A 14,536-nucleotide genomic window follows, 5' to 3' on the forward strand; every position below is an offset into this window, starting at 1 on the left:
AAGGGGAAGCCTCAAGAGGTAGACCCCACTCTGTTGCCTGGAATTGAGGACAACAGAAAAAGTTGTTCAGAACATGGACCTGTAGGACCAGTAACCTTGCTTGCCAGTGAAATGTGGTCTCATCAGTATCTCAGGCTCTGACCAAATCGCTTGGCATCACCTCTTCCTCTAGTGTGTTGTTAGGAAGCTAGGGTGAGGAGCAGAAGCATGGAGAAAGGAGACTGCAGTCTTCCACTTCATATCTTGTGTGTGGCATCTAGTAGATAAGTGGTGCCACCAATGGAGATAGAGTATATGGAGGAAAGGGAAGTGTGGAATGAGAAAATGAGTTGTGGACATGTAGAATTTGTGAGTAAGGAGAAGCAGTTGGAAATGCAAAGTTGGAATCTTGGAGAATGATCTGGACTAGAGTTGGATTTAGGGGACATCATCTCATAGTTTGTCCCTTCAGACTGCTTTCAAGGAAGGACCTTTTCTATTTTATAGCATTGGTTTACTTCCCAGGGCATGATGTTTCTACCTCATCAACTATTGTTGAGCATGCAGAACAGAGTGAGAGATTCACTGCAGTACTTAGTCACCTGTTTGATGGGCTGTTCTTTGCTGGGATCACAGAAATAAGAACAACAACATTCCAAAAGTTACCATAAGGTTACCTGATCCAAATGACTTGCTACTTTCTATTAAGTCTGTTTCCTTTCTTTATTTTAATATTGTGATTATTGCTTATTAACGTACCTAACATAATGTTTACCATTTTAACTATTTTTAAGTATGTAGTTCAGTTAAATTCATTTGTTTTTAATCTGCTTTTGCTTTATTTATTCTCAGTCATTGTAGTAAACCAAACGGGTGTGAACTTTTCCCTGCAAGTATACTCTTAAAAATTGTACTCTGTGTCTGCTTTCCCTTAGAATCATAATAGTTGTGAAGAGGAAGGGCTTTAGAGATTCATCTAATTCTATCCTTGTGATGATAAGGAAACTGAGGCTCAGGGAATAAAAAGTTACTTGCTCATGATGGTAAGGAGTGTTCATGGCAAAGTGAGGGTCAGTTTTCAGTCTTCCTTGTCTGTGTTCTTTTCATTGTTTTAGCTGCCCATGAAATTGAGCCTATGATTTCACACTCTCATGCCGATTATTTTCTTCCCTCTTGAGAACATTTCAGTTCTTTTAGGGTAAACCTTGCATTTGTATATGCTCAATAAATGCTTATTGAGTAGTTATTCCCTAGACTTTCTATCATTTTTTTTTTTTCAGAGTCAGGGTCTCACTCTATTGCCCAGGCTGGAGTACAGTAGCATGATCATGGCTCACTGCAGTCTTGAACTCCTGGGTTCAAGCAATCCTCCTGCTTCAGCCTCCTGAGTAGCTGGTACTACAGGCATGTGCCACCACGTCTGGCTAATATTTTTATTTTTGTAGAGACAGGGTCTCACTATGTTGCCCAAGCTGGTCTCAAACTCCTGGCCTCAAGTAATTCTCCCACCTGAGCCCCCCAAAGTGCTGGAATTACAGGGATGAACCACTGCTCCTGGCCTCATTCTTTTTTTTTTCCTTCTTCTTTCCTCATTCTTAGAGAGAGGCATCCTATTACATTTTTTTAAAAGTCTGGAAATCTGACAGATTGATACAAGTTTATAATTAATTTTGTTTAATTTGTTTACATAAATATTCACTCTGCATCAGGCCTTTTATCCTGCCCTATCTGCTGGGTCCCAATAGCCCTCTGTATCTTAAGGTCCTCAAAAGAGGCGAAACAGAAGGCAAATGTTCCAAGATTTTACAAATCAGTTATTATGAGCTCGAGCCCAAGCACTGATGAGATACGGGCTTTATAGAGGTGAAGTGAAGGAGGTGGTATCTGAGAAAAAGAGAGTCAATATATGTTTTCATTAATTCCAGGGAGAGGGCTTTAAGCAGAACTCCTTTTTTCCCTATCTTTTTATTTTGAAACATTTTCCCATACTCATACACCATCTCCCACCCACTCTATACATGTTTTTGTTGACCATTTTTTTCAAAACTAAATTTAGTCCTTCTGCTTTGCTCAGTTACTTAGTAAAAGCTCTATGTGTAAAATTCAAACATGTTTGTGAAATAAAAGTGTGTCCTATTTTTTTTTTTTTTTTACTAATAGCAAATAAAACTAAGCAAAAGCCTTTACTTAGGTACAACTAGACCTTGTGATATGAAGGGAAAATGAGCACAGTTCATTAATGAGTAAATTGTCTTTCTCTACTTAGGCAGTTGGTACTTATGAGTTGCCAGGGCATGCCTCTGACCCACCATCCCTGTATGCCTTCATCTGATTTAAGTCACCTCCTATTTGTGAATAAATTTGTCTGTTCCTCTTCTCTCTCTTAAAATAGCAGTGCTGAAAGCACTTCCATAGCTCAGTCATTTGAACATTTTAGCCGTGGTTTTCTTCCTTGCTAATAGTCTTACTTTCTCTCTAAGATTGCTTCCTACTCCATGCTTATGAAAGCCTTCCTTATCCCCTTATCATTTGCTTCATTAATGTGATTTTTCCTTCTGTTGAATGCCTTTTCCCTCTCTCTCTGCTGAACCATTAAATTATTGAGTGTATTCTGTAAAGTTTCTCTCACCCCACTTTAATTTCATGTGCCACATTTTTTCCTTTCTGAAACTATATTGCTTCCCACATTCGGATTTTAGAATTCTTCTTTTTAAAGAGATTGTATTTTTAATTATATTTGGCCTACTTCCCCATTGTCAATGCTTGTACCGTATGAGAAGTCCCTAGGATGATAGTCATGGTTTTTTCCCATCTTATTAGCTTATTATTCTCCTTGCCCACCCCCCACCCCTGGCAGCTTCCCACCCTCTCTAATGCTTCTGGAAGCTACTAAGAAGTTTAAGTGGCCTATGTGAAAATATGTCAGTGTCCCATTTTAGCATATATATGTAACATTTACAATTTATACCCCTGCCTACATCCGAGAGGGTTGTGAGGTGGCTTATGATGATAAAGAAAAAAACCCGCATGTCCAACAGTACAGTTAAAAATAGTCAGAAAAGGAAATCAGAAACCACTTAAAGGTATCTGTAACACAATGTACTTATCAAACATAAGAAGAGAATTCCTATAAAAAGTAAAAGAAGAACATAACCTTTTAATTATGTAACAACTTTGCTATTTTAGATTAGTAGTGAAAGAAGATTGTAATTGTGGTCTGAAAATATTTTTGTACGGTAACGAAATTACTGACATTCTCACTGTTCCGCCTAGAAATTTTTGTTCTAAAATAGAGAACCAAAGGGGTTTTTGTTAGTGCCCAGTTACTGTTGTTAACCTCTTTAGTCTGACTTTCCCATTCAAATTCACCCCTAACAGCTACCATTTATTGATCACCTGCCGTGTACCAGACATTCAGCTAGGGATCGGATATGCGTTATTTCATTTAGTTCTCATCATTAGCTGTGAAATAGATAGTATTACTCTGTATTAGAGATGAGGAGGGAGCAGAGTCTAAGTATGTAATTAGATCAAAATTACACAGATAGTAATTGGCAGAGTGAGGGTTTGAATCCAGGTCTTACTGAATACGAAGTCCATTCCCTTGCCATTAATCTGAGTCTTCTTGTTAAAACATGTGTTGGAGGCCACACGCGGTGGCTCACACATGTAATCCCAGCACTCTGGGAGGCCAAGGCAGATGGATCACTTGAGGTCAGGAGTTCGAGACCAGCCTGGCCAATATGGTGAAACCCTGTGTCTACTAAAGATACAAAAATTAGCTGCATGTGGTGGTGCATGCCTGTCCTCCCAGCTGCTCAGGAGGCTGATGCAGGAGAATCGCTTGAACCTGGAAGGCAGAGGTTGCAGTGAGCCGAGATCGTGCCACTGTATTCCAGCCTGGGTGACAGAGCTAGACTCCATCTTAAAAAAAAAAAAAAAAAAAAAAAAGGTTAGCTATTACACCTCCTAATACTTAACCTCCTTTTCCAGTTTTTACTCAGCACAGGGCTTCCTAATTTGGAATTCAAAGATATGCTTAAAATGGTATGCTGATTCACACATGTAAATATGCAAATATGTATGCAGAGGATTAAATATTTTTTTTCTATGTCTTAGCATTGGGTTGAAGTTCTGAGGTGGGATTGATTGCCCTACAGTGTCCTTGGTGGAGTCAGGAGAGGGGGAGAGGGGCAACAGGGTGAGTGTGAATGAGTAAGTACTGACCAGCTGTGTCTAACCCTACTGCTAGCAGTTTGTGCTGCTTGGAGGCAGAAGGAGACTAACATGTATTGAGACTTGCACTTTACATGTAACATGTATTATTTCATGTAATTCTCATAACAGCCTTTGTGGTAAGTGGTTTTAACTTTAACTTATAGATGGCAGACTGAGGCACAGAATTAAGTAAGTTTGTCCAAGGTCACCCAAGAAGAAAATGGACTCATCAGTATTCCATTGATCAACACAGGCTTTTCTGACCCCAAAGCCCACCATCTTTCCCTTATAGCATATTCTCATTTCTAATAATAGTACCTAACAACTATAATAGCTGAGACTTTATTGAGCTCTTACTATATGCCAGGCAGGTTTTTTACCACTTTACTGGATTACATCATTTAATCCTCGCAACAGCCTGACGAGCTACAATTATCTCAATTTTACAGATGAGTAAATTGAGACAGAAAGTTGAAGCTAGTGAGTAGCAAATCAGGGCTAGTCTCTACTCTCAGTCTACTTTTTTGCGAAGTATAGCTTCACGAAGTTTCTACTGACTGTAGCTATGCTCTCTATTCTTTCCTTGTAGCTCCCTTACCTGCACAATGAAAGTACAGGGCTTATTTAGAACACAGTTTGTTCGCCTTTTTGGGTAAGTATATTTAAAGGGGAAATACTTTTCTCTGAGGAATTGCATATGAGTATAGTATTTTCCACTGTAGGCCTTGGATCTAGCAGGGCTATTTACATAAATACTACTCGTGATACTTGGCTGTGATTAATTAAATAATGATAGTCTCTGCCTTCTTAGCCAGTTAACTAAAGATAATAAAAATGTAACCTTTTAACGATCAGATTGCAAGAATAGTTCTTAACCTCAGTCTTTCCCCCCAATACAATCAATTTATCAGTAGTGATTCACTTTCTGTTCTTCTGGCTAGTAGCTTGCTGTCAAGCGTAGGCTTTTATTGCTTTGTTTTGGTCAGTGCATGCTTGACTTAGCAAGCATGATGTGCTTCTGAAGTATCTACCATTTGCCTTTAGTACTGTGATGAAGCATATTCCCATGAAATGAAGTGACCTTTGCAGTATACAAAGCCAGTGCCTTACTCTCTTCCAGTCTTCAATATTAAGAGCATGGCAGTGCTTCACGACGTAATTCTTTGACTTGTATACAGCTTTATTGCAGGAAGGAAACAGAAGTATTGGGTGCACTGAAGCGATAATGATTCAAAACCCACGTTCCTATTGTTCTTTGAATTTTTTTCTTTCATCCTTTGCTGATGTTCACTTAACAGAACCCCTTTACAACCAAATGAAACTAGAGAATGAGGGAAGCTGGGTTTGATTCTATGCTCTGATCTTTACTAGCTTTGATGGCCTTGGATATCTTGTTTAACATCTCTAGGCCTCAGTTTCTTCATCATGAGAATTAGAGATAACGTACTACAAGCACCTATTAAGAGTACACAAACTGGCACAGAGCAGATGTTCTGTAAAGGGGAGCTGCTATTATTACTATTATTATTATTATAAAATTCAAAGTTGACCTTATGATGTAAAGGTTGGGATTTGTTTTGTTATGGTAGTAAATAGTGTTTCCCTATGGACTTCTTTGTACTGTTTATGTGCAATCCAAGGAAAACAGTGGAATAGTGTTTGCAGTAAGGAAAGATAACTCTTTGTTCCCTTCAGCAGACAAAAGAAGCTCATTATAGTATCAACTAGTGACTGTTGGCTATTGAAATGGTTTATTTGTATGTTTTTTTCTGTTTCTTTCCTAGGGATTTATTTGTGGCTTTTCAATAGCAACAGGTGCAGCAGCAAGACTAGTGTCAGGATACGACAGCTATGGAAATATCTGTGGGCAGAAAAATACAAAGTTGGAAGCAATACCAAACAGTGGCATGGACCACACCCAGCGGAAGTGAGTAGACTTGCTGAATGATGAACACATGGAAACTTTGAAAGAGGCACAGAGAAAATCCTGCTGTTCTTGCTGTTTTAAAGATAATCTCTTACCAAATATTATTTTTATGTGACTTCTGTTGGTGTGTTTGATTTTTTTTCACTGAACCCTTGAATGATTCTTCTTTTTGGTCTACAAATACATTCTTCAGGAAACAGAATTAGCTACCATGTTAAAATGGGCTACCTTTACCCATGTTAATGGGTAAAGGCTTGATTTGAAAAGGTTATTCTTCTACTCTTTTTTTTTCTTTAGCCTTTAAGTTATACACTAGTTTTAACCCTGTAACATTTTTTCCTCTAAGATTATGCTTAATGGGAGACAGAGGGATGATAATGGATTTTGAAATATTAACATTATAGAAAATATTTTATGTTGTATCATTTATAAGTATACATCAGTTTCCAACTTTATAAAAGATACATTTTGTCAGACTTTAAAATTTGCTTTGGGTTCTCAATATTCATCTTTTAGATTTCATGAAATTCCTGACTAAATTGACTGTTTTCTTCAAAAGAACTATCATTTTGTTTTTAATACCTGTGGGGAAAATAGATTTCATCTAGCATATTTTATGTATGATGCTAATATATTTGTACAGACTATATATTTATGCCCCATGAAACCTTATTAGGCATTTTAAGTATCTAACTTGTTCTTCAGAATTAACAAAACTAATTTTAAGGTAGTAGGCTAACTAATCCAGTTAATGCACTTTATAGGAAAAGGCTAAGCAGGTATCATTTTTAAGGTTATAGGTCTATTATAAAGCATTTTCCAGGAAGGTAGTATGTAATAACTGTATTTATTATTATATGAATCTGTCGGTTAAATCTGGGCCCCTAGTGGGAAGTATAAGATTAATTTGGTAATGTCACAAACCTGAAGAAATCCAAATAGTTAATTTCTCAGCATTATTCCTCCCATTAATGAAGATAAGATAATGCAGTTTAAATAAACAAAATTGTAAATAACAAAAATGAGTGTTTGTATGGCATCCCAAAGTCAACTAGCATGTGATACCACCCTGTGAGGTAGGTGAAACAGAGGCTTGGAAGATTAAAGTAATTTTCCCAAAGTCACATGTCTGGTGGGCTGTAGAATATCCAGCCCAGAAGATGAGTTTTTCTCTTGATATGCACCTGCATCCATTGAGAGAAGTGAAAGTTGGACTCAGCAATTTGAAGAATTGTTACATTTCTTCTTCTTTATGATTGCTTCATGAAACTAATGCAAATTTTAGACTGTATGTTATTTCTTGTAGCAAGACTATGATTTTTTTGTTTATTTTTATTTTGAAATAACTTTAGACTCATATAAGTTGCAAATATAGTACAGAGTTCCACAGTACTATTTTTTGTAGATAGCATCTACTCTGTAAAATATTATTTAACTCTTTAATGCTGCTGACAGGTATCAAATATAAAATATTACAATTTAGATAATTGAGGAGATAAGAGGAAAAGGGATCTGCTCCCTCAGGTCTTCTGCTTACATGGGATTGGAATCATTTTTATGGCTCCTTTCATAACTTGCCGTGACTCCAAGCCTGTTCTTACCATAAAGTTTGTGTAAATGCTACTCTTCATATTTAACCTTGTGGTGATTCATCTGTTCAGTAGAGCAGACTGCAAATACTTGGATTATTCTGTGTACCTTTTGGCCTCTTCCAAGAGAGGCTACTTATGATTCTGAAAAAGTGGTCACTATTCCCTGAATGTTTAGCATAGTCAAGAGCCATTCATATAGAGGGAAAATAGTTTCCCAGGTGTAGCTGTTCCTTCATTCATGTACACATGTTTAAAATTTATTTTTGATTTCTACTTCATCTTCTCTTACTGTATGACCTTTTTAGTGCTAACCTACTTAAGTATTTCTGTCTATAAGTGTTTTTGTAAAAAAATGAACAGACTTTTTTTTACCTTTCTCAGATAAGTCTATAATACTTTGATCTGAAAACAGACAGAAAAGCAGCAGTCTTTGTGTTTGTCACCTTCATTCCATCCTCTTCTTTCTCCTGAAAATGTATTGGTTTCCTTCCTTTACACTTATTTCCTCATACTTCTTTGCTTCCTTATGAACTGTAGGCCCTTGTGTAGCTATATAGTATTTTTACACCTGTTTTGTCTGCTAATACTTCAGCCTAACCTTGATCACTTTCTCCCGTTCCTTATTGTCAGCCGCTAGTACAGTAGCTGGTCTTACTAAGACCTTTATACATATTTGTTGAAAAAGTCAACAAATCAGTCCTCTAAAATCTCAACTATAGCTCTTTCTTGACTTCATGAATATTGTTTCTTCTATCAGAAAAAAAATTCCTCCCAATCTGCACATGGCCAAACTCTACTCATCCTTCGGCTCTCAGCATAAATGTCACTTCCCAGAGAGGTCTTTTTGTTCTCATAATTTAAATCCAATATTCAAAAGTACTCTCATTATATCCTGTAATATGTGTAATTATATGCTTATTTTTTGATTGTTAAATGTGTATTCTAAGTGCCATGAGAGAAGAAATGAGATATATTTGATTCGCTGCTATGTCTCAGATCCTAGTTCACTGCCTAGAGCATAGTAGGCACACATTTAAATGCTTGTTGAATGGATGAATCAATTTATTTCCTTAGAATATGTTTTAAGAAGTAAATTAGTGAGTCTGAGGATTTGTATATTTTAAAATTATTAATGCATATTGCTGAATGGCTTTCCATAAAGACCGTTCCATTTATATTCCCACCAACAGTGTTTGAGATTGCTTTATCTTTGCTAGTATTATTAGTTTTTATTATTTACTAATTTTTTAAGCCAGAAAATGGTGTTTTATAGTTTTAATTTGCATGTCTTTGATTATTAATGAGTGTGAACCTTTTTTCCCCATGTTTGTTAGCCTTTCATGAAGACTATTGTGCTAGCGTATCTATTCTTGGTCGTCTTATCTCTAATCTGCTCCATCCTTTATACTGTGATAAGATTAAGTTGTTTAAAATAGGGCTCTTATGTTGTCATTTCCCTCCTCAAGAGCCTTTCCTTTGGTGGTGTTGTCTATAGCATCAAAGAAGAGCCCACTCAGCCCTGCCCTTCCAGGACTCCTGTGATCTGGACCCGTTTCACCTATTCAGTCTCCTCCCACTGTTCCTCAGTGTGATGTTCTTATTGTCTGAGACATTCAATTGATTCTTACCTCTTTGCTGTTCCTTCTACCTTTCTGCCAGTCTGAATTCTTGAAACACTTAAGACGCGTCTCATAACTAACCTCTGTATGAAATGTTTCAAAACTCACCTTATCCGCAGTGAGCTTTCCTTTAATTTGATTACCTGAACGTCCCTATATTACACTTGTTATTCTACTGCCTTCAGTTTTGCACTCTAATTATATTGTGTGTTTCTCATCTGTCTGTATTAATTGGCAGTTGCTAGGTAACAGTATTACTGTAAACTTAGTGGCTTAAAACAAGACACATTTGTGATCACTTTCTGTAGGTCAGAAATCTGGATGTGGCTTACCTGGGTCTTCAGCCACAGAGTCTCTCATAAGGCTGCACTTAAGTTGTTGGTCAGGGCTGGGATTTCATCTGAGGCTCAGTGAGGGGAGGTTCCCCTTCTAAGCTCCTGTGGTTGTTGGCAGCATACAGTTCCTTGAGGGCTGTTGGACTGAGGGCCTTTGTTCCTTGCTGGCTGCCATTTTTTTGATGGTGGGGATCAGGGTGGTAGTAATATATTTTGAACTCTGATTGGGAATTCCAAAAACATACTTTTTCTGTCACATTCTAGATTGTCTACAATCTTTAGGTCTATAATATATAAGTAGGCTTAGAGTATATATGTCAATTTTAGATAAAAAATTATTATCATTATTATTATTATTATTGGAGGCAGAGTCTTTCTCTGTCACCTAGGCTGGAGTGCGATGGCGTGATCTTGGTTCACTGCAACCTCTGCCTCCTGGGTTCAAGCGATCCTCCTGCCTCAGCCTCCTGAGTTAGCTGCGACCACAGGCATGCACCACCGTGCCTGGCTAATTTTTTTTGTATTTTTAGTAGAGACTGGGTTTCGCCATGTTGCCCAGGCTGGTCTCGAACTCCTGAGCTCAGGCAATCTGTCCACCTCGACCTCCCAAAGTGCTAGGATTACAGGTGTGCACCACTGCGCCAGCCTCATTACTATTATTGTTATTATTGCCACAGAGGAAGCTTGCTGTCTTCCGTATCAATTTGGACAGAGCAGAAATGGTCCTGTTTAGTTGCAAGATGCCTGAATTAGTGAGTGTGTGGACTGAGCTGGGACAAAAGGTCTAGCTTTGTTTGCCTCTGGGGAGAAGATTGGGGTGAGGGCAGGGGTGTTGTGCTTCTATGAAAGATGCTCCCATGTGCTGGGTGCCTGAGATGGGGGAAGGTATGGCAAAGTGGTGGTAGCTCTTAGTAAGCATAGGTCATCATTGTAAAACTGGGTGACAGTAAGTAAGGAACTGCTCTTAATCTTTTTGACATAAGTATTAAATCATTATTAGAACTTTTCCCTCATTCTTCAAACAGTCCTAACACAGAGCTTAGTGTCTACTTTCTTTGTTACTCCAAGAAGTTTTCCCAGTGTATCTCACACATCAGTATCAATTATTCCATAGAGGTTTTAAAGATATATTTTTGCACAAATCTAATTTTCTTTTTTATCTTTTTGTCTTTCTTCCAAGGAAGCCATTTAAAGTCCCAATCACTGATAAAGTCTCCATTGCCCTAAAATGCCTCTCCAATGTCAGATAATCTGTATTAACAGGATGTAAAGAACTAGAAGTCTGTGGAGGATGATAGCATCTATGTATGAGTAAAATCTATAGGGGGTGCATTTTATTTGAGCTCTTTTCAATTTCCTGCATAATCTTTACCAGATTACCTAGTAAAAACAGAATCAGAGTGTGAGTTTTACTTCTTTCTCTTAATTGTTCTCATTGGCAAGATACTCAAAGCTTAAAATGTTTGTGCTAAAACGATCCTTGAGATCATATTACAGGTGAAGAAACTGAGTCTAGGAAACATGAGTGACTTGATGGAGACAGACCAGCACTCAATTCTCACCCTCAGTCGGTGCTCTTCGCATCATACACTAAAATAGATCTGGTGAGCTGTATGGTAATTCCAGTTTCCCACCTTTTTTGCTTTGGGGGTTTCTCCCTCCCAACGTTTAAAGATGAAAGAAATTTTTAGGGGAACTTGACGAGTCCCCATTCACATTTAAAAAACTTTGAAAGGAACCAAAGCCCTTATACAATCTAGGAAGGCTTTGAGTAATTTGAAGGCAATTTTGTCTACTTCTTTCTCTGTCAAAAAAAGAATATGAATTGTGATGATGAACTGCGTTTTTTTGTTTGGTTTTTTTTTTTTACCATTTGTATGTTTTCAATATTTACTGAAAAATACTTAGCTTCAAATTGATAGTAGGGTTTTTTTAAGTAAGATAATTGATTGTTTAATAAACAGTGGTCTTGTTTTAAGGAAACTCCATTTTTACAATATCTACACATATACAGAATAGGACTTTAGTGGCCACTGATCACCTTCTTTAAAGTCAGAGTCCTGTACCTTTAGTGTCTCTGGTTCAGTCTACCCCGTGATCACATATTAACTTATGCAGAGGATTATTTAGGGGATTGTACCAATATGAAAACTGTGCTCACACTTTAAATGATTGCCAAACTTTATGAGCCTGTACTATACCACATAACCATCTATTTTAGGGAGAATATTATTCTTTAATTAGCATGTAAAACATGCCTCTTTTGAAGACTTTTTAAAGAGTTATTGAATCTTATCGACTGCATACCTGTTCCTGTTTGAAAAAGAACTAGAAAAATACAGATAAAATATGCTAAAATATTTGCATGGAAGGTCCTCTTATCAGCTAAGTACTTGCACAGTGTTTCATTATGTGACTAGGACTTCTCTTCGTGATGACTTAAATCATATTGCTGTTTACTGAGTGACTATCCTTCACCTTTTTTGAAAATTATGTTTATTATTTTATTTAGCCCTCAGCAAATATTTATGGAAAATCAGCTGTGTGCTACAGACCACTATTACGAATACTAAAATAACAAGCGACCTAAGTGGTTGAAAAAAGGATTTGGTTAAATTCATTCATTCATTCATTTGTGAACTCTGTTTCCTGGCCATCTTCTTTGAGTTAGGCACTTGAGATTATAGTCTTGAGCAAAATAAGCATGCTTTTTTTTTTTTTATCTCATGGGAATTACAGTTTTGTGGAGACAACAATAAAATCATCATACAATCACAAATTATTATAGCTATAGGAAGTGTTTTGAAGAGAGAGGTGTAAGGGTATGAGAGGTTATAATGGGAAGGCCATGAGAGAGGTTACAATGGGAGGTCCTGGCCCGGTCTGAGACACTGTGGAGTCAGTAAAAATGATGCTGTAGAAGTATGTCCATAGCATGCAATATATGCATAACATTATTAAGGGAAAAATAAATTGCAAACCAGTATGTACAGCATGATTTTATTTATAAATGTAAAAATATACATGTACATAGAAAAGTATAGAATGACATGAAAATGTCAACAGTGTGATTAGCTGTTGAATTATGAATGGTTTTAATTTTATACTTATCTCTTTTTTCTTAAGTTTTCTACAATCGATATATATATTACTTGGGTAATGAAAAAAAAGGATAAAAAGACATCTGTAGTCCCTGTGCTTGAAGACCTTGCATTCTAGTGGGGAAGACAAAATACATAGAGAAATTATGACAGTTCAGTGATGAAATGTCATGTAAAAGTGTTGTCTATTGAAAGCTGAGTGACTCCACTTTCCTGAGTTCCTAACAGCAGGCTGGTGGGGAGAGGAAAAGAAGGCAATTTGGTGATAGTACTGGAACCACCATTGTATTACTTTCCTAATGTTGCTGTAACAAATTACGATAAAGTAAGAAGCTTTAAACAATGAAGTTCTGTAAATCAGAAACTGAAGCAAATTCATTGCTTTTAACAACGAAGTTCTGTAAATCAGAAGTCTATGCACAGCATGGCTTAGCTGGTTGTCTGCTGTGGGTTTTGAAGGCTGAAATCAAAGTGTTGACAGGGCTGTGATTTTTTTCTTGAGGTTCTAGGGAATGAATCCTCTTCCAAGCTCATTGAGGCTATTGACAGAATTCAGTTTCACATGGCTGTAGGGCTGATTTCCTATCACCTTGCTGGCTATAAACTGAGAGTCAGTTTCAGCTTCTGGAGGTAACATATATTCTATAGCATATATTCTATGGCTCATGACTCCCTTCCTCCAGCAAAATTGGGTCAGATTCTCAATCTTGAATCTCTCTGACCTCTCCTTAGGGCAGCATCTTGGTTGCAGGTTGTACATATGAGTTGAAGACTCTCAGCCATGACAGGGGTTCAGGGACAGGGTAATTTTAGGCAGAGTTTTGGAGCCTCATTTAGGTATAAAGATGCTAACTAAATTTTCAGAAGGTAAGTTTATGGAGATGTCTTTGAAAATATTTTTTGTCATATTTTGGGGGTTCAAGGCAGGGCTTGCATTTTATCAGGGTAAAGTCAAGTAAAGTTGGCTGTGGAAGGATGGTACACATAATGGTGATTGGACGAAGAGGTGAATAGATGGTTATGAAGGTTTGGGGACTGAGAGGTGGCTCCAGGAGCCCATCTTCTGGTGAAGATGGAATTCTGATTAGAATACCAAGCTTGGTTCTCACTGTCTGAGGAATAGTGTGGTTGAGTCTACAGGTTGGAATTCTTGTTGGACATCCTAAAGCCCAGAGAAGACTGGCACACACAGGAAGGTGCTCCTGACTCTATCTTGTACTCCTGACTCTATCTTGTGGAGTTGTAGAAGCTCAGAAGAAGAGAGGTATGCATTTGTCCATTGGACTAATTCTTAAGTTTTACAGAGTATTCTCCCTACCTGTTGTCAAGGTATTCCTCAGAGCAGCCCAGTAGATCACCTGCTTCTTCCCACACTTAGGGATACGTTTAAACAAATGGAGATGCTCTAAGCCTTTGATGAATTTGGCTTTGCTTTGAGGGAAAGCACTCCTCTCTCTGTCTCCTGTCAGTACTCTCTGATTCTAACTCTAACCTACTATCACTCCCACTTTAGCATAAAGTGGAAAAGAGCAGCCTAGATAGATACCTCACATAAACTTGTATTTGAGAACTTATTTCCTCCCAAATTTACAAGCATTTGGAAATAGTAACATCTGTGACGTTCTAAATGAAAACTTATTGTATTATTTATACAGGTTTTTTTGTTTGTTTGTTTTTTGAGATGGAGTCTCGCCCTGTCACCCAGGCTGGAGTGCAATGGCAAGATCTCAGCTCACTGCAACCTCCGCCTCCCGAGTTCAATAGA

The 14,536-nt window shown here is 37.5% G+C and overlaps 1 protein-coding gene across 4 annotated transcripts in view; it reads left to right on the forward strand.

The window, feature by feature from the left end:
* The window catches only part of SLC44A1 (solute carrier family 44 member 1), a 193,711-nt gene that overhangs the window by 59,707 nt on the left and 119,468 nt on the right, over window positions 1-14,536 (forward strand). For 3 of the 4 annotated variants that reach the window (XM_031014502.3, XM_031014503.3, XM_055350367.2), the window contains exon 3: window positions 5,982-6,124. The exons of the other annotated variant lie outside the window; for it this stretch is intronic. In XM_031014502.3, the coding sequence (XP_030870362.1) occupies window positions 5,982-6,124 (143 nt within the window). The remainder of the gene's footprint in view (window positions 1-5,981; window positions 6,125-14,536) is intronic. 4 annotated transcript variants of the gene reach the window in all.

Source organism: Gorilla gorilla, chromosome 13 (assembly GCF_029281585.2).
Source record: "Gorilla gorilla gorilla isolate KB3781 chromosome 13, NHGRI_mGorGor1-v2.1_pri, whole genome shotgun sequence".
In the NCBI taxonomy this organism is placed as follows: domain Eukaryota; kingdom Metazoa; phylum Chordata; class Mammalia; order Primates; family Hominidae; genus Gorilla; species Gorilla gorilla.